Source organism: Lontra canadensis, unplaced genomic scaffold, assembly GCF_010015895.1.
Source record: "Lontra canadensis isolate GAN:19392208 unplaced genomic scaffold, GSC_riverotter_1.0 scaffold107, whole genome shotgun sequence".
Classification (NCBI taxonomy): domain Eukaryota; kingdom Metazoa; phylum Chordata; class Mammalia; order Carnivora; family Mustelidae; genus Lontra; species Lontra canadensis.
The window spans coordinates 6,794,357-6,813,658 of record NW_022631101.1 but is presented as its reverse complement, the minus strand read 5'-3'; the positions used below and the strand labels follow the sequence as shown (position 1 = coordinate 6,813,658).

The 19,302-nt window shown below is 42.0% G+C and overlaps 2 protein-coding genes across 2 annotated transcripts in view; both read left to right on the top strand.

Moving 5' to 3' along the window:
* Nucleotides 1–10,262, top strand: part of LOC116855967 — a 109,568-nt gene extending 99,306 nt beyond the window's left edge. Inside the window, 1 exon segment of the mRNA XM_032839055.1 lies at nt 7,887–10,262. Within this exon segment, the coding sequence (XP_032694946.1) occupies nt 7,887–9,802 (1,916 nt within the window). The 3' untranslated portion in view covers nt 9,803–10,262.
* Nucleotides 1–19,302, top strand: part of LOC116856153 (putative protein ZNF720) — a 57,548-nt gene that overhangs the window by 10,602 nt on the left and 27,644 nt on the right. The gene's annotated exons all lie outside the window — the stretch shown is intronic.

Below are 19,302 nucleotides of genomic sequence, written 5' to 3'. Positions count from 1 at the left end.
GGGAGTACTGTCCCCATTTTTGTACTTAGTATGAAAGTAATTGGGCAACAGGAGCTCTTTTGTGTTTGGCTTCCTTTCTTTCCTTCTGTCATTTGAATTATCTGTATTCCTGCATGATGCTGTGCCTCATTCATTGGAGTGGATCGGTCCAGCTCCATTGTGCATATCGAATGACCGCGTCATTCTGCTGTTACTGGATGGGGGATGGTTCTCAGGGCAGGACTGTCATGACTAGCACCGGCACGTGAAATTGATAATTTGCCTTTTAGTGAAACATGTACACATATCTGCTGCCTATATTTGCGGGAGTGAATTACTGGTAAATATGTTTAGATTTGTTCACCTTTTAGAGATACTCCAAAACACTTTGCCAAAGTCTTTGTACCAGTTTTCTCACACACCAACAGTGTATGGGATTTCTGGCTTATCAGGAGACTTTCTAAAACGTGGTAGCCTGCATCATTTTCACAGTCAGCTCCTGGTTGCTGTGTGATGTTACCAAGTGGTGGTTTTATTTGCTTTGTTGTTCTTGCTTCCCGTTAGTGTGGAACTGGGTTAGCGATAGTCTCCTTTTCCAAGTGCCTAGTTAGTTCTTATCACTTTTTACTGTTGTGATACTTTTGTGTGTGTGTGTGTGTGTGTGTGTATGATTTATTTATTTTTTTAGACAGTGTGAGAGAGCCAAAATGGAAGGGACAGAAGGAAAAAGACTCAGGAGAACAGTCCACATTGAGCGTGGCGCCTGACACGGGGCTCAGTCTCATGAGTCTGAGATCACAACCTGAGCTGAAGCCAAGAGTCCCACGCTTAAGGGACTGTGCCATTTAGGCACCCCAGATGTTGTGATGTCTTTTTCTTCAGGTTTTGTAGTTTTATATATACACTGAGAATGAGACCTTTGTCTTCTTTATTACTCTACCTATGTTTTTATCTTTTGAGATTGTGATTCAGGGAAGTTTTTGTTTGTTTGTTTGTTTGTTTGTTTTTTAAGATTTATTTATTTATTTTAGAGAGCACATAAGGGATAGTAAGGGGAGGGGCCGAGGGCAAGGGAGAGAATCACAAGCAGACTTCTAGCTGAGCCTAGATCTGGGTACGGGGCTCTATCTCATGACCCAAGCTGAAATCAGGAGTTGGATACTTAATTGATGGAGCCCCCAAGTTGCCCTGAGTTCCTAATTTGAATGTGACCCCATTTTTCATTTCATCCTTAATGGTTAGTGATTTTTCTCATTTTTAGAAATCTTCTCTTCTACCAAGACCACAGAGATAGAATCTTTTGTGTTTTTCAAAAAAAAAAAAAAACATGATCTTTACAGTTTCAGTCAGAAATGTATTAATGTGTTGCATGGTTTGTGTAGTATTAGAAGTTTTATATTCTTTCTCTTTTTTCCCACCCAATTTGAGAACAGATTGAAATGTATTCTGAAAATGTTCTATCATGCTTTCCTTTCATTTGCTTGCGCAAGTGTTCACGTGGATTAACATCACAATATTGGAGCCAGCTTCTCCTGTGATGTATCGCTGTGTTTTCCTGCATGTAGTGATGGTTAGCCCTCTCCTGGGACCATGTATGTCAGTTTTCATATCATAAACCTTCCATGGGCCTCTGTGCTCTGATAAATGATCATTCCTATTTCCCCTAGCAGATTGGCCTCCAGAAGCTTGGCAATAGCAAAAATTTACTTGTTACAGATTGTAGCTGGAATCTTGGCCAACTGATAGCTGCTTTACCATTATCCCCATCCTTACTTCACTGCAGATAGGTTGAGTTCTATGGATTAAATTGCCAAACACAGGAGTACAGTCAACTCGTTGGTCTTTGTCTCTAAAAGCAGATTTTGCATAAAAGTATTCCTACCCCAAGCCCGGATACACACTTACTTGGCATGTGTACAGAGCAGCCAGGGCTGTGTCCATTGGGGTACAGTGTGTCTTCGGGTGTCTTCCAGACCATTAAGATTAGCTGCTTATTAGAAGGAGCTTAAAGTAGAAGCTTCCAGGTATGATGAGTTTCTCATTTTCCTGTCACTGACAAATGGGCAGCAAATCAGCACACAAGAATATGCATTTTGGACGCTGTCGTGGATATCAGAAGAAAATCACACATTTGGTGCATACAGCATTGTTATTCCTTGAAATTGTGCTGCAAGCTGATGATCGGGACCAGAGGTTCCTTGATTTTCATCCAGTAGAGGCACATGCAGTGGGTCAAGTGTATTCACAGGGTCATTTCTCCAGACCCCACCTGTGTTCAGGTCCACCCAAAGTATCTTTCCCTTGTGACCACCTCTGTTTTGCTTTACACCATTTCCCTCACCTTTTAGGTCTCTGCTTTAATATTCCCCCAATAATAGTTGGTGAACACCTCCACCCCAGTCCTATGCCCTAATTTCTATATGTTTTCATTTTTCAACCTTTTTACTGTAGTAATTCAGGATCTCAGTGTATCCATTGTGTGCTCTGCCTCATTAAGTATGAAATCCTCTCATCCTGGAAGATGGATGCTTTCACACGGTTTAGTGTTTCTTTAACCGTGTCCTTCAGAAACCTCACTATAGAAGTGGAAGGTTGACCCTCAGGGTATTGGGATTTCTTCCCCCGGTTGAATGCAGGGCCCACGGTGACATTGCAGAAGTGAATGATACAGCTCACCTGATTCTTCTGCATTGTATTTTACCAATCATAGCCTTGGAGAACGTTTCTTGATGCAAACTGAGTGGGTGTTATCCCAGACCCTGTGTCAGATTAATGGATGTCTAAGGAGGTCATATATCGATAGGAAAACTGGGCAAGAGCCATGCCAGGGTCAAAATGACTGGTGGATATTGTTGGGAGATGATTCTCTATGGGTTTAAGTTTCTCCATGTGTCATGGATGGAGGCGTTGAAAATTTTTATTCTAATTGTCATTCCATTGATGCTTGTGTATAAAAAGGCTTTGGAATACAGTGATAGTGTCTTTCTTTTGGGTAGAAGATGGATTTGTTTATCATACAGGAAAACAGATGTCTCTTTCCATGGCAAAAGTTTGGGCAGATACGCTAGACGTTTCTCTAAGATATTGGGGTTTCCTATGCTCAAAATCTCACAGATATGACCAAACCTACTACATGCACAGCATCTCCCTGTATCAGTTGGGGGGTGGGGAGCTGCTTGGCAGGGTGAGTGGAAGACGGAGAAATACAGGGAGCCCTAGAGAGTATTGGCAGGTCCTGTTCACATGGCGGGGCCATGTTGGCTCAGATGGAAAGTGAAGGGAGGGAGGACTCAGGCCCACCTGCTTTGTCCTCTTCCCTGTGTCGAGGAGCCCTGTGAAACTGCCCCGTCTTCTCTGATGCAGGCCTGGGGCTCTGTGTGGAGCCTACATTCTCCAGGTTTGCCTGCCGAGAAGTGGCAGTGTGCTTAGATTATAGAAGTATTTTTTGTTTTTGCTTTTAATAATTAATGCTCTTCATTGAACCGAAGCTGGACTCTGTGCAGCCTTGATTAATCTCTTGGTTCCCGTGTGAGGAGCACCTCTTTCTACTATGGCCCCACCACCTAGAAAGGAATAAATTTTTATCATTGTTTGTTTAAACCTCCCAGAAAGATGAGGTAAGGCAGCGGTAGATTCAGCCCTGGCTGTTCCTCTTCACTTGACTAGATCAGTAACTTTGTGTTTGTTTGTTTTAAAGGGGTTTTATTTATGTATTTGAGAGAGAGTGAGAGAGCAGAGGGGGTGTGGAGGTACAAGCAGACTCCCTACTGAGAGCAGAGCCCTGTGCGGGGTTCCACCAGGAGCTCAATCCCAGGACCCTGAGTTCAGGACCTGAGCCAAAGTCAGTCTCTCCCTTTTTTTTTTTTTTTTTTTTTTTTTTTAAGATTTTATTTATTTATTTGACAGAGAGAGATCATAAGTAGGCAGAGAGGCAGGCAGAGAGAGAGGAGGAAGCAGGCTCCCCGCTGAGCAGAGAGCCCGATTCGGGACTTGATCCCAGGACCCTGAGATCATGACCTGAGCCGAAGGCAGAGGCTTAACCCACTGAGCCACCCAGGAGCCCCAAAGTCAGTCTCTTAACTGAACCAGCTACCCAGGTGCCCCTAGATCATTCACATTTATACGCAGATGTACCTTGCTATGGGCATTCGCAGGTTAGAATAGAAGAACATTATCCTTGAAAGACAAAAATTGGACAGGAGGGGCACCTGGGTTCTGTGGTCACATGACACCAGGGTGACCTATGACAGGTTCATACACTTCCATTTCCTCTGTCCTGTATGTCAGATCCCTGCACTGTAAGATTAATACTTTTTCTCATTTATCATCACGTACCTCGGGAGCACTTACTAAAAGATGTGTATAAATCATCTCATTTACTCTGGAAACTCCCTTCCCTGTTTCACTTTGTAGTCTGCTTTGGAAACTGAAGGCTCTCTCCTGTGTTTACTGGAGATGGCAGTGTTTGAAGGGGAGATGGTCAGTCATGTCACAGATAGACTCTTGCTTCTCACTTCTCTGTGGCTCTAGAAGAAGAAAACCTGCATCGTATACGTTCCACTGTCTTAAATTCTGAAGTACAACTTGGCGGAAAGGTAAATGAGTCAAAAACTTGATGCAGTAGGAATCTAAGAAATAATAGGTATTTCAGGTATCTCAGATTTTGTTTGTTTCTTGGTGTGTTTGTCCGTCAAAAAAACCTTTTTCCACAAATAAATTTATAAGTTTTATGCCACTGAAGATGTTTCTTAGTTTCTTAGTTATCTATCACTTCTATTCTTTTTTATTTAATTTGTTATTTCTGTGTTTTATGGTCACTTATATCTTTTAGTTGATATGTCCAGTGGTTTATTTTATTGTATTTTAAAGATTTTGTTTATTTATTTGAAAGAGAGAGAGATCACAAGTAGGCAGAGAGGCAGGCAGAGAGATAGGGGAAGCGGGCTCCCCGCTGAGCAGGGAGCCTGATGCGTGGCTAGATCCCAGGACCCTGAGATTATGACTGGAGCCGAAGGCAGAGGCTTAACCCACTGAGCCACCCAGGCACACCAGTATTCAGTGGTTTAATCCTGTTTGCATTCCCATTGTCACGTTGAAACCTACTGGGAACTTTTCTTTTAGAGTTGCCTCTGTATACCATTCTCTGTGTTCCTCTTACACAAATTCAGCATCATACAGTCTGGGGTAAAACTCAGGCTCTCCTATTACGGAAGTTGGGCCAAGGTTTTTCTTTGAAAGGTGAGGAACAGTTCTACTGTTCTCATAGGTTAGTGTGGATTCATGGGTGAGTTTATGAAACAGTGTTGGAATGTTATGGAGTAGATAGCATATGTTCAAGAAGATTGTTGTTTCTGCTCTTGGCATTAAAAGTTGTAATTGCCACAATATTCTTTACATTCAAAATCATTAAGGATTTCCTCTAGGTTTGTTTGTTTGTTTGTTTGTTTGTTTTAATTTAATACTTTGGCTATTGAAGTAAGATGTTGGCATCACTTGCTAACTTGTGGGGAATATGGAAACTCAGAGCCCACCTAGAAGTCCAAATCAGAATACAAATTTTTTTTTTTAAGATTTTATTTATTTATTTGACAGACAGAGATCACAGGTAGGCAGAGAAGCAGGCAGAGAGAGGAAGGGGAGCAGGCTCCCTGCTGAGCAGATATCCCTACGCGGGGCTCGATCCCAGGACTCCAGGATCATGACCTCAGCCTAAGGCAGAGGCCTTAACCCACTGAGCCACCCAGGCGCCCCCAGAATACGAATTTTAACAAGATCTTCAGTTCATTGTCATGCGCATTAACACAGGAAGTAGACCTCTAGCTCACCCTCTACCTTTCCATTGTTCTATCCCTGTCTTTATGTCTGCAGTACATTATGTTGACAACTATGTCTTTGCAGTGTGTTTTAAATCAGGAAATATGGTGCCACCAATAAACCCTTCCTTTTCAAGACTGTTCTGGGTATGTGTTATCCTGTAACATCCATAGGAATGTTAAGAGGGGTTTTGTTCCTTTGCCAAAAATGGCACTTGGATTTTGCTAGAGATTGCATTACTTCCGATGTTAGGTTATTACTTATTCTGATCTGTATTTTGTGTATTTCTGATTTTTCTTTGTTATTTCCTTCCTCAGCTAAATATCAATTATGTTTCTTCTTTTTCTAGTTCATTGTGGTGTAATGTTAAGTTGCTTATTTGAATTTTTTTCTTAAGCATTTATAGCATAAGAAAATTAAAAGTGGAGTGTCTACAAGGGAAAATTAGCAGAAATAAACAATATAAGTGATGACCAAAAAAATGAAATAGTGTAAAAAGCGAAAATAAGAATTCTTTAGGGTTTTCTATTGATCATGTCATCTGTGAACGGCAATAGTTTTTTTTTCTTTCTTTTTTTTTTTTTTTTTTTTTTAAGATTTTATGTATTTGACAGAGAGAGAGAGCGAGAGAGGGAACACAAGTAGGAGGAGTGGGAGAGGGAGAAGCAGGTTTCCCGCGGAGTCGGGAGCCCAATGCAGGGCTCTATCCCAGAACCCTGGGATCATGACCTGAGCCGAAGGCAGATGCTTAGTGACTGAGCCCCCAGGTGCCCCTCATTTTCTTTTCAATAGGATTTCTTTTATGTATTTTTTCTCTCCTAATTGTTCTGACTAGAATATCTAATACTGTGTTGATTGGAAGTGGTGAAGTCTCTTTATTACCTTTTTTCTGATTATAAAGGAGACGTTTTCAATCTTTTACTATTAAATATGTTAGATTTCTGCTTTTTGTACATATATGGCCTTTATTTGGTAGGGGTAGTTCTTTTTATTTCTACAATTGAGTGTTTTTAATCATGAAATGGTGTCCAGTATGCTCACATTCTTGTTCTACACGAATTAATATGATCATATTTGATCTTCATTCTATTGATGTATAATCTTAAATTTATAGATTTCAGTATGTTGAAACACACTTGAATTCCAGGAAAAATTCTCACTTGATTATGTTGTAAGGTAGTAGAAGGTGCTTCTGATTCTCTCTGCTTCCTTTTACCGTGGCGTTTACATGACTGTTCTTGAAGGTAGTGGCTGGTACTCTGCTTATAGTATCTTCCTTGGCTCTGCAAATGTGGCAGTGCTAGCGTCACAGAGAGTGTCGGATAATTTCCCTTCTCTTCGCCTCTTGGGAATGATCTCATTACATGTTCCTTTGAATTATCCAGTGAATTCATCTGGCACAGGACTTCTCTTGGTTGGGCATTTCTTTTATTTTTCAATCCTACTCAGTAGTGGTAGATGAGGGTTTTTCGTTTTGTTTTGTTTTGTTTTAAATTAATGATGGAGTCAGGTAGGTGCTAAGTTTTCTGAAATTTATACACCTTGTTTGGTTATCTATCTCTGGGCATGTAATTATCCATCATCACCTCTTATAATTTTTTTATTTGTATGGTATCAGTTATACTGTGTCTGCTTTCACTTCTTCAGTTCTGATTTTAGTTGGTCTTCTCTTTCATTCTTACTTGATTTAGTTAAAAGTATGTCAATGCTGTTGCTCTTTCCTGAAAACCAGCTCTTCCTATTGTTGATATTTTTCTGTTTTTGCTATATCTTATTTGTATTTTAAATTTAAATTTCCTCCCTGCTGCTAATTTTAGGCTCAAATGGTACTTTTCCTGATTTTTTTAGGTATGGGAAAGTGCTGTGTCCTCTAGCATGACAAGACTACGGAACTATCTTTTAGGCTATGTCACGGGTACATTGTCTGCAAATTTATGTCTCCCTGGAGGAGTGAAGTTCTGATGATTCCTTCTCAGCCATCTTGCTGACGTTCTCTGATTGATTTTATTTTTCCGTATTAGAAGTTTTCATTATATTCATCTGAGAGTAGTAAGTGGAATGATTTTACTTTTCTCTTATTCGATATCTTTCAGCTGTATCTTCACATGGCACCCAGAGTTTCCTGCCAAAGCTGTGCATAGAAGCTTCTTTCCAAAACGTGGCAGTGGGTAGATATAAACATAGTGCCCTTGAGGATTTACCCTTAATGATAGACTGGAAAAATGATGGGGAGAGTAAAGGGCATCAAAGATATCATGAAGGACATATCCAAACTGAGACAACTGTCCGTAATATGAATCTGACTGCCCAAAATGGTGAAGGATATAAAACACCTTGGAAAACATCCCTTCTTAATCCTGCTTCTTCTGCAAAGCAGTGTCTTTCTGTAAGCAAGGGCTCAGATCAAGTGGTCAAACATACATATCTGGAGAATGAAAATTTGGAAAATCTGGAAAGTTACCTAGTCCCTGCTAAAAGTAATTATTTGAACCATTTTGAAAGTAGGATTGGATTGACCCTTGACTCAAATATTTCTGAAGCCCAGAGATTTAAAACCGAAGAACAAACTACTATGTGGGATCCGTTTGAAAGGTCCTTCACCGAGCAGCTAACTCTCCAGAATTACCAGAACATATTCGATGAAAACGGAATTGTTCAATACAGTGAATCTGAGAGAAAATTTAACCTGGGTTCAAATATTAATATATGTCTGAGGACTCATTTTCCAGAGAATCGTTATAACTTCGATAAATTTGAGGAAGTCCTTTTTCAAAGCTCCAACCTTATTGTATATAAGAGTATGCCTATGGGACAGAATCCTTATAAATACCATGAATTTGGGAAATCTGTTAACCAGTCCTCCAGTGTTGGTGATTATCAGAGAATTCACATGGAAAAAAACTCATACAGATGTAATAAACCTGGGAACATGTTTAGTCAAGCCTCGGGACTAAATATACATAATACAGTTGGCACTGGACAGGAAAGTTACATTTGTGAGGAATGTGGCAAAGCCTTCGACTGGCACTCAACACTATCTCAACATCAGCCAATGCATATTGGAGAGAAACCTTACCAGTGTGGACAGTGTGGCAAGGCCTTTAACCAGAACTCAATGCTTACTCGACATCAAAGAATTCATACTGGAGAGAAACCTTACCAATGTGAACAATGTGGCAAGGCCTTTAACCAGCACTCAAACCTTACTCAGCATCACAGAATTCATACTGGAGAGAAACCTTACAAATGTAAAGAATGTGGCCAGGCCTTTAACCATCACTCAAGCCTTACTCAGCATCACAGAATTCACAGTGGTGAAAAACCTTACATATGTAAAGAATGTGGCAAAGCCTTTAACCTACACTCAAATCTTACTCAACATCACAGAATTCATACTGGAGAGAAACCTTACATATGTAAAGAATGTGGAAAGGCCTTTAATCGGCACTCATACCTTGTTCGACATCATAGAATTCATACTGGAGAGAGACCTTTTGTGTGCAAAGAATGTGGAAAGGCCTTTAACCAACACTCAAAGCTTACTGAACATCACAGAATTCATACTGGAGAGAGACCTTTCGTATGCAAAGATTGTGGAAAGGCCTTTAACCGGCACTCACACCTAACTCGGCATTACAGAATTCATACTGGAGAGAGACCTTACATATGTAAGGAATGTGGCCACGCTTTTATCCAGCACTCACACCTGCGTCAACATCACAGAACTCATACTTGAGGTCAGAAACCTTACCCAAGTAAAGAATATGGGAAGGCCTTTCATCATAGTTCAACCTTTACTCATTACGACGGAATTCACAGTGGAGCCAACATTACAAATGTAAAGAACGTGAGAAAACGTTTAAGGACGACTCACCCCTTACTCCACATCAGAGAATTCATATTGGAGAGGAACCGTGAAATTGTTAAGAATGTGGCAAGGCCTTTATGCAATGTTAAACCCCGATTCCTCATCAGAGAATGTATGCTGGAGTATATTTTGCAAATATAAAGAATTTGGCATGGTCTTTAATAAGAGGTCAAGCCGCATTCAACATCTCAGAATTCACACTGAGGAAAAAGTTATAAATGTAAAGAACATGGGCAAACTTAAGCTGCTCAACCCTTTTCCGTATCTCAGAGTTTATACTGAGGAGAAAGATTACAATACAAGGGGTGTGTCAAGCCTCTAGCCGGAACTCACAGCCTACTCAATTATCATACAGGATAGAAACTGTGAAATGCAGACAAAGTTGCAGTGCCTTTAACTGGAATTCAATCTATACTCCATATCCCCAAATGCATCCTATGAAAACCTAGAAACATCATGACTGAGGAAAGACCTTCATTTTAAATATTCACTGTAGCAAACACCAGAGAGTGCATACACGAAAGTAACTTGAAAGATGTAAATATTTAGAAATGTATGTAAGTGAACATCAAATGTCAATAAATATCACAGAAATCGAGTAGAAATCAGTACATGAGTCAATCTATTCAGACGTTACATCAAAATATTCCTTATAAGGAATAATACGAAGTTAAACACTTAGTATATATGCTATTATGCTTCAAAATAACAAGTGGATGGATTTTTACATGAGTACAATTAATTTCTGTATGTGCTTTTTTTTTCATTGATCCTATCTGGGATTTGTGACTAGCAAATATTAATGTATTTGTCTCAGATAAGTTCAGAAAATTCATTTATTCCTAGTGGGTGTGTGGAAGTATGTGGCTGATTGTTGCTGTGTCAGAGATACGAGACACCCTTCTTCATTTGTTTGGACTCGATATCTAATTGTCCATGGAAGAAGGACGATGTAATACATAATATATGAAGAAAATTTACATGCAGATGCTATTTGCAGTTATAACATTAATGTCAGTTATCATGAAAGAGGTGTTCAGAACAACATTCTTCTCCATTTATTAAACTAAAGAACCCCTGTATAGTATAAATAAAACATTTTACCATCTGGTCTCTGAGGAAAAAGAGGTGGCAGTCCAGTAAAATGTATCCTCATAATAGCTGTGGTTACAAATGTGGAATGTCCAGGGATGCGGTTGAGATGAAATTCTCACAGATACCAGAAGAGGATAGTTAATTCTTCCCTAAAATGGTATATAATTATATATACACATTTTTTAAGAATGACTTCATGCCTGAAAATTATGGAAATCACTACTTCCACACCATTATATCCCCAGACCTTTGCTTCTTAACACTTGTACTCTGCATTTTGCTTAAGGATCATAGAGTGCATTTGAAATTCATACATTAGTTCATGTGTGAGCTTAACATATTTTAATTAATAAAACATAGTTGATCTTGAATATATTACCATGGATGAGTAATGAATGATGTGTTATCCCACCATCAATGTTAACCTATCTAAAGGTTGTAGGTAACTGGTGGAATCTCGCACATATTTGGTAAGAGTGAAATAATATACATAGTCCTCCATTCCTTCATTGGCCTTAACGTTGAAGTACTGTGTGATTATTTTTCCCTAGTTTATCTAATATCATTTTCCCCTCTTAGGGACTAGTTGGATATTATTGTGGACATGTTGCAGATTACATGGGGGTCTTCCTATCTGATTAGCTCAAGTACTGCATAATAATGCTACTTGGGGTACATTTTGTGTAGCCAGTGCTTTTGCAGGGGCCTTGAGCTGACACCAGCCCCTCTTGCTAGTGCATTCCCTAGACAACACTCTGCAGTCACAGGTTCCTGTAACTTCTGTTCACATCTCCAGTCCACCCTTGTGAGGAAACATGTGCCTGGAGTACCATGACTTTACCTCATGTGTCCATGAGAGGAGACTCCCACGGAGCTTACCTAACCCTATTTTATGAGACTGACGCGCTGCCTACTGTGCTAAGAAGGCGCTGCCTAACCCTGTTTTAGTTCGAATGCCCCAATCTGGACTTAGTCCCCGACATTAAAGCACGGCACCATGGCCCCAATTAAAGGTACGTGCACCACCTCGTGTGTAAGGGTGGTGTTCTGACTTTTCTATGAAGTAAGCGTGCACTCATACCAATGCTTGGTGGGTGATAGGTGCCCTAGGAGTAGGAGAAACCTGTTCCAGTAGGACTGATATGTAGCCTCAAGGAAGAGGTAGGAAATACAGAGGATGAGGAACTGGCATGAAATCTGCATGTGGAGAGAGGACACCTTTCCTGGGTTGCACAACTGACCCCCTACCTTTAGAGAAACAACTTCTCCTTATTTCCTAGTGATCTCCAGATTTGCAGTTCCATTTATCCTCATTTCCCTTTCCAGCTGTTGAGGCATCAGACATTCTTTGCTTGTGCTGTAGCTAGTTTCCTCGGTAAACACTGAATGGAGACTTGAGAAATGTAAGGCCAGTGAATGTTCAGATGTTGAACCCCGGGATGTAAAACACAAGGAAGCCACCACCATCCTTAGAAAGATAAGATGTATTGAAAGAAAATGTGAGGGGCGCCTGGGTGGCATAGTGGGTTAAGCATCTGCCTTTCAACTCAGGTCATGATCTCGGGGTCCTGGGATGGAGCCCCTTGTTGGTCTCCCTGCTCAGCAGGGAGCCTGCTTCTCCCTCATTTTTGGCCTGTCTCCCCCCACCTTATGCAATCTCTCTCTCTCTCTCTCTGAAACAAATAAATAAATAAAATCTTAAGAAAAAAAAAGTGTGAAGAACTCTTTAAAGTGTGGGTAGGGCACCAGACAGAGGTGGCCCCCTCCAGGCTCTCCTGAGGCACAGGTAGCTTTGGGTTGGGTCATCTAATGAATGAATACATGCAGTGCGGGGAAGAAACTGGCAAGTGTGGGTTTCTGAAGAGCAGGACTCCTGCTTTGTTTTCATGATTTAATTGAATTCCCCTGCGTTCCTGAGGACCAGATTCTTCTGGATGATCGTGATGACTGTGTTTGCGCAGTTCTAGATCAGTGGTAACTGGTGGAGGAAAGGTATTCGATGACGCAATCATTCGGGCGTAGCTTCGAAATGTCACATGGTAGGGACGCCTGGGTGGCTCAGTGGGTTCAGCATCCGCCTTTGGCTCAGGTCATGATACCAGGCTGCTGGGATCAAATCCCACATTGAGCTCCTTTCTCAGCAGGGAGCCTGCTTCTCCCTCTCCCTCTGCCTGCAGCTCCCCCTACTCGTGCTCGCTCTCTCTGGTAAATGAATTAATTAAAACTCTTAAATCCCATGGTAAAATAGATGTTGGAGATGAAGACTTTGGGTCGGCAGCATAGGCAGGATCAGCAAGGCATGTCCTGTGGTTGCACCCAAGCACTAGTATACCAGGTCCATGACCCCAGCCACGTTTGGAACCAGTGTTGATGGTGACGTTTCATGAAGGTTCATGCACTGCTGTGTGGAAGCTTCCACCCTTTGGTCAGCCCCATGCCGGGTACGGTCCCTTTCTCTGGCTCTGTCTGTGCCATGGACTTGTTGGAGGGGTGGTTCAACAGTCCGTGCCCGTGGCCATTTCTGTTCAGACATTCAGGCCCGAGCGTACATTGACTGATAAATGAATAAAGACTCTGTGTGCATGTTTCTGTGTGTGTGTGTGTGTGTGTGTGTGTGTGTGTGTTTGGGGGAGGGGGGTAATGGAATATTCCACCATAAAAAGGAATTTCATCTTGCCATTTGAAATGATATGGATGGAGCTAGAGAGTATTCTAAGCGAAAGATGTTAAAAGAGAAATAAATTTTCAATCGTATGTAGTATATAAGAAACAAAATAAACAAGAAGACAGGCAAATTACAAAATAGCCTAAGTATAGAGAGAAACGGATAGTTGCCAGAGTGGAGGTCGGTTGAGGGATGGGTTAATAAATGAAGGGAATTAAGGAGTGCATTTGTGTTGAACAATGGGTATTGCATGGAATTATTGTCACTGTTGTACCCCTGGAATTACAGTGTATATTAACTAACTGGAATTGAAAAAAAAGTCCTTTTAAATGTATTGTTTTTTAGAGATTCAAGAAAAGTTTTCCCTTTTTTTTTTTTTTTTAAGATTTTATTTATTCATTTGAGAGAAAGAGAAAGCATAAGCAGGGGAGGGGGAGAGGGAGAAGTGGACACTCCGCTCAGCAGAGAGCCAGATGTGGGGCTCAGTTGCAGGATCCCAAGATACTACCTGAGCCGAAGGCAGATGCTCAACCATCTGAGCCACTCAGGCGCCCCTAGAAAACTCTCTTAAGTTAACTGATATGTAGCAGGGCATAAAATATACCTCTGTAAGCCAAGTGAAACATTTTGTCTTTTCTCTCTACCCAATTATTCCAGAATCCAGAAAATTGGAGTAACTATTACATTTTAGCCAAAATATCTGTTTGCAATGTCAATTTCAGTAAGGATCTGTTCTCATTGGAGGAGACAAAATTGAAAACACTGGTTATGGGGTGCCAGGGTGGCTCAGTGGGTTAAGCATCTGTCTTTGGCTCAGGTCATGGTCCCAGGGTCCTGGGATTGAGCCCCGCATCGGGCTCTCTGCTTGGCAGGAGGCCTGCTTCTCCCTCTCCCACTCTCCAGCTTGTGTTCCCTCTCTTGCTGTGTCTCTCTGTCAAATAAATAAATAAAATCTTTTAAAAAAAGAAAAGGAAAGGAAAACACTGGTTATAAACCAAGCCTTTGACTAGAATGTCCTAGCTGAGAAAGATCTGCATAGACTCAGATATGATGACAGCTATAACGGACTAGGACTGACTTTATGGAGCCAATAAAGCCCCCTTGGAAATATCAACCTGACACCTTGTTTACCGAGTACCCAGCACCTTACCAGGAGAGCAAAGAAGGTAATTTCCTAAGAGGTGCAGGAACCTAAGGATAGTTATGGGTCTTCATGAAGAAACAATTTACCCAGATCTGTTGTTAGTATAAACAAAGTCTTGTGGCAAGTTCATGGCATGGCTCCTGGTGTGGAGACGCTATTGAAGGTTCAATCCTATGCATCCTTATGAAAATTTCCAGAAAAGCTATTTTTAAAGATTTGATAGGTCAGGGGCGCCTGAGTGGCTCAGTGGGTTAAGCCTCTGCCTTTGGCTCAGGTCATGGTCTCAGCGTCCTGGGGTCGAGCCCCGCATCGGGCTTTCTGCTCAGCAGAGAGCCTGGTTCCTCCTTTCTCTCTGCCTGCCTCTCTGCCTGATCTCTCTCTCTCTGTCAAATAAATAAATAAAATCTTTAAAAAAAAAAAAAACGATTTGATAGGTCAAACTATTCTTCCTACATTTATGTAAATAATCAGGATAAGGTTCTAGGTTGGTTTTTTGGGTTTTTTTTTTTTTTAAGATTTTATTTATTTGAGAGAGCTAAAGAGAGAGAGAGAGAGAGAGCTCGAATGCGGGAGAGTGGTGAGGGACAGAGGGAGAAGAGGCTTTTTGTCCTACAGGGAGCCTGGTGCAGGGCTCTATCCCAGAACTATGATATCATAACCTGAGCCAAAAGCAACCACTTAACCCACTGAGCCATGCTTGTCCCCCAGGACAAGTTGTTTTGTTAGACTTCTTTTGCAAACAAATCATTGTTAGTTTGGCTACCTTCAGTAAAAATGGAGATGATTATAGAGAAAAATATGTCTCAGTAACACACGTTTGTAGTTATGAGTTTTTAATACTATTAATCATCAAATGGACAACATCCTGATTTCCTGTATAGCCTTCTAATGCCAGGCTTTGAGTCCCCAAACTAACGTGATTTTTTAAAAGATTTATTTATTTGAGAGAGAGAGAGAGCACGCGGGGTGAGGGACAGGGAGAGTGAGAATCCCAAGAAGACTCCATGATGACCATGGAGCCTGATGTGGGGCTTGATCTCACAACCCTGAGATCATGACCTGAGCTGAAACCAAGAGCCAGATGCTTAATGGACAGCACCACCCAGGCGCCCTGGACATTTTAATATTTCTCCCACCTTTCTGACTTGTAATCATTTGAGAACTAAAATAGCCTTTTCCCCTATAGCTCTGCAAATGTAATATAAATATCTTGATGTACAGAAATCATGGTAGGAGGTCTCGTATAGACAGTCCTCGTGTTGTGGTTCTATGGTCTGCTGAAAGTATTACCAGATACACTTGAAAAATAAACAAGGAACATCTGTCAGGTTGCCCCTACTTACCCTCACTCTACCCCAAGATGCTTCAAGTGTATCATCTAGAAGTCTGTTCAGCTGGCTACCCTTAGAAATCAGAATCTGGCAGGATGCCTGGGTGGCTCGGTTGGCTAAGTGTCTGCCTTCAGCTCAGGTCATGATCCCGAGGTCCTGGGATGGAGCCCCATCTGGCACTGGGCATTCTGCTCAGCAGGGAGGCTGCCTCTCCCTCCTGCCCCTCCCCCTGCTCATGGTCTCTCTCTCTCTCTCTCTAATAATGAAATAAAATTATTTTAAAAAAAGAAAGAAATCAGAACCTGGCTTAACATTTGATCTAATCATTAAGCACAGTTCCTTTGTTTTCCTATCAATGTCTCGTTTCATAACCTTACTTGAACCCCTGGGCTACCTTTGAAACAGAGACCTGCATCACTGCCTCCTGAAATGAGTTTTGACTTTCACTGACCTATTGTCTAGTGGAAAGTCCTGGATCAGTGACATGAAGCAATCTACCAGGTCAACTTTTATACATGAACGTCCCAAGGAAGTTCAGATGGAGGAACCGAAGGGGTTGAGAGCGGCATCTCCATCCCTTCCTGCCCCCTCCTCCCCCGCCACCCAATGGGCCACTTTGGCCTTCAGATAATTTGAGTTAAGAACCCGCAGGCTCAGGAAAACACCCCCTCCCCTCTTAACCACACAAAATAATCTAAAATGGCAGCGGGTGGCGGGGCGGTGGGGGGGGGGATGTCTTTCCCCGAATAAGAGTTACTAACAGTGAGAATGTTTACCTCTGGGACCCATCTGTAATCACAAATATGTACCAAATATCTGGTCCTTGTCCTGCCCTGTGAGGTGTTTTCCTTCCCTGTGAAGCTCCAGGCCCCTGCTCTCCTTTCCTTAGTTCAGGATGACATTCGTACCTCATCTTGCCTGACAGTCTTTGGAACTTCTGTGCAGTCTATCTGGATTCCCTGTACTTACACATATTTAATTGGATTTTCTCCTGGTAATCTGTCGTGTTAATTTGATTCTTAGTCCAACTGGAAGGACCTTTGAGGAGACAAGGACTTTTGTTCTCTGACAGGATTTAATTTTAATGCCTCATTTCCCGGCATCCTATTCACAGTATGAAAGGAAGGTACAGCAGTCGGAAGCACTTGTCCGGCGCTTGACATGTTTTAGCTCAGGTTTTGTCACTATTTCAGAAAGTCCATTCTCTGTTTCCTGCATGACGACTGCTCTCTCAGTGTCTCCTTTAAAAGGTTCCAAGCAGGGGCGCCTGGGTGGCTCAGTGGGTTAAGCCTCTGCCTTCAGCTCAGGTCATGATCCCAGGGTCCTAGGATCGAGGCCCACATAGGGCTCTCTGCTCAGCAGGGAGCCTGCCTCCACCTCTCTCTCTGCCTGCCTCTCTGCCTGCTTGTGATCTCTGTCTGTCAAATAAATAAATAAAATCTTTAAAAGAAAAAAAAAAGCTTCCAAGCAGTAGTCAAAATGGGTACCACACTCGATTGTTTCGTTTACGAGTTGACTCTCTGGAGGACAGTGCATAAGTACACGAATGAAGAATTTCAGGGGGTCCTCGTGTAGGCCACCTCGGCCTTCAGATCCATCATGAGGACGATTTTCTATTTACTTAGCGACTCAAGCCTACATAATGAATATGTGACAAACATCAACCCCACCAGATTGTTGGAAGGTGGTTCTCCATCACTTCCCACTGGGATGGCTTATGGTGCATCCTAGTGGGGTGAGACGCCCAGACTACCTGTGGGGTTTTATGTGGGGCTGAATGCGCTCACTAGAGTGGTCTTGCTCCTTCACGGGTCACCTGGAGAAGGTTAACTGTATTTCCTGTCTTGGTTTTCTCTGGAGTTAACTTGCCTAAATTCAGAGCGCTCATCGTGCTAAATGGCTGATTCTTCTACGCTTCCCCTGGATGGGGCAGCTAAACCATTCGTGTTGTGAATGGGAATCTCTGTGGGACGCCCGCGGAGGGGGGGTCCTGGAGTTGACTGAGAGGAGCTCATGTCCCTTGTCTTTAGATTCATTCAGCATCTCCTTCTTGTTCCTTCCCCTCCCCCCCCCCGATTTTATTGATTTATTTATTTGATGCAGGGAGAGAGAGCAGGGGGAGCGGGAGAGGGAGAAGCAGGCTCGCCGTTGAGCAAGGAGCCCAAAGTGGGACTCGATCCCAGGACCCTGGAATCATGACCTGAGCTGAAGGCAGACGCTTAACTCACTGAAGCACCCAGGAGCCCCAGAATCTCATCTACAGAATGTATTAAGCACTTAAATGGACCACATTGTGCAGAATTTTAAAATTCTAAGAAGCAGATGCATCTGTACCGGCCACCTGCAGTCTGTGCTGCTCCGGACTCTAAAATATGGTGGCCATGAAGAATTACAATAGAAAATCACCTTCCTTTGAAGAGAGTAGTAACTAAACACCAACCAGTTTTGTAAACAGGCAGCCTAATGGGCTGCAAGTGGGGAGGTAGATCAGACACACCATTTCCCATGGCCAGCCACAAAAACAACGTCAACAACACAAACACACAGCCAGAACCACAGAGCTTCTCAGATTCTGTAAACTATCATAAGCGGTAGAGGACTAGTCCTCCCCAAAGTGAGTTTATGATGAAATTCCATTCCAGTAATAAGAAATCTCTCTGGTGTCGTCGCATGCCAAGTTATTTACCAAGAGAAGTCTGTCCAGCCAGATGCCTTATTTCATTGCAAAATGAAAGTGCCATACTCAGGAGTCATTTCACATTTTCCATCATAGTCTTCTTGAAGATAACTTTTTGATATGCATGGTCCTTTTAAACTAAGCTGTTTTGTTGTTGTCTGTGAGTGTTTAGTTCAAAATTTTATTTTGTACATTTAAAATACAGCAATTGGGGCACCTGGGTGGCTCAGTTTTTAAGCATCTGCCTAAGGCTCAGGTCATGATCCCAGGGTCCTGGGATCAAGCCCTGTGTTGGGCTCTCTGCTCAGCGGGAAGCCTGCTTCTCCCTCTCTCACTCCCCCTGCTTGTGTGCCCTCTTTCCCTGTGTCTCTCTGTGTCAAGTGAATAGACAAAAATCTTTAAAAATAAATAAAAAGAAAGAAAGAAAGGAAGGAAGGAAGGAAGGAAGGAAGGAAGGAAGGAAGGAAGGAAGGGAAAGAGAGTGGGAAAGAAATTGCTTTTGACATGAATTTTTGCTTACATATATGTAGATTGAGACCAAATGGGCCAAGTCTTGGATAGGTGACTTCTGTGATGTGTCTGTATCAGAAGAAACGTTAAAGGGTGGCTAATATTAGAGTCCTGAGAAACTCCTTGCTTTAAAATTCATACTTCTGGTGCTCTATATAATGGGATATATTAAACTAACAATTTGTGTATATAGTATGTCCACATTTCCTGATGACTTTT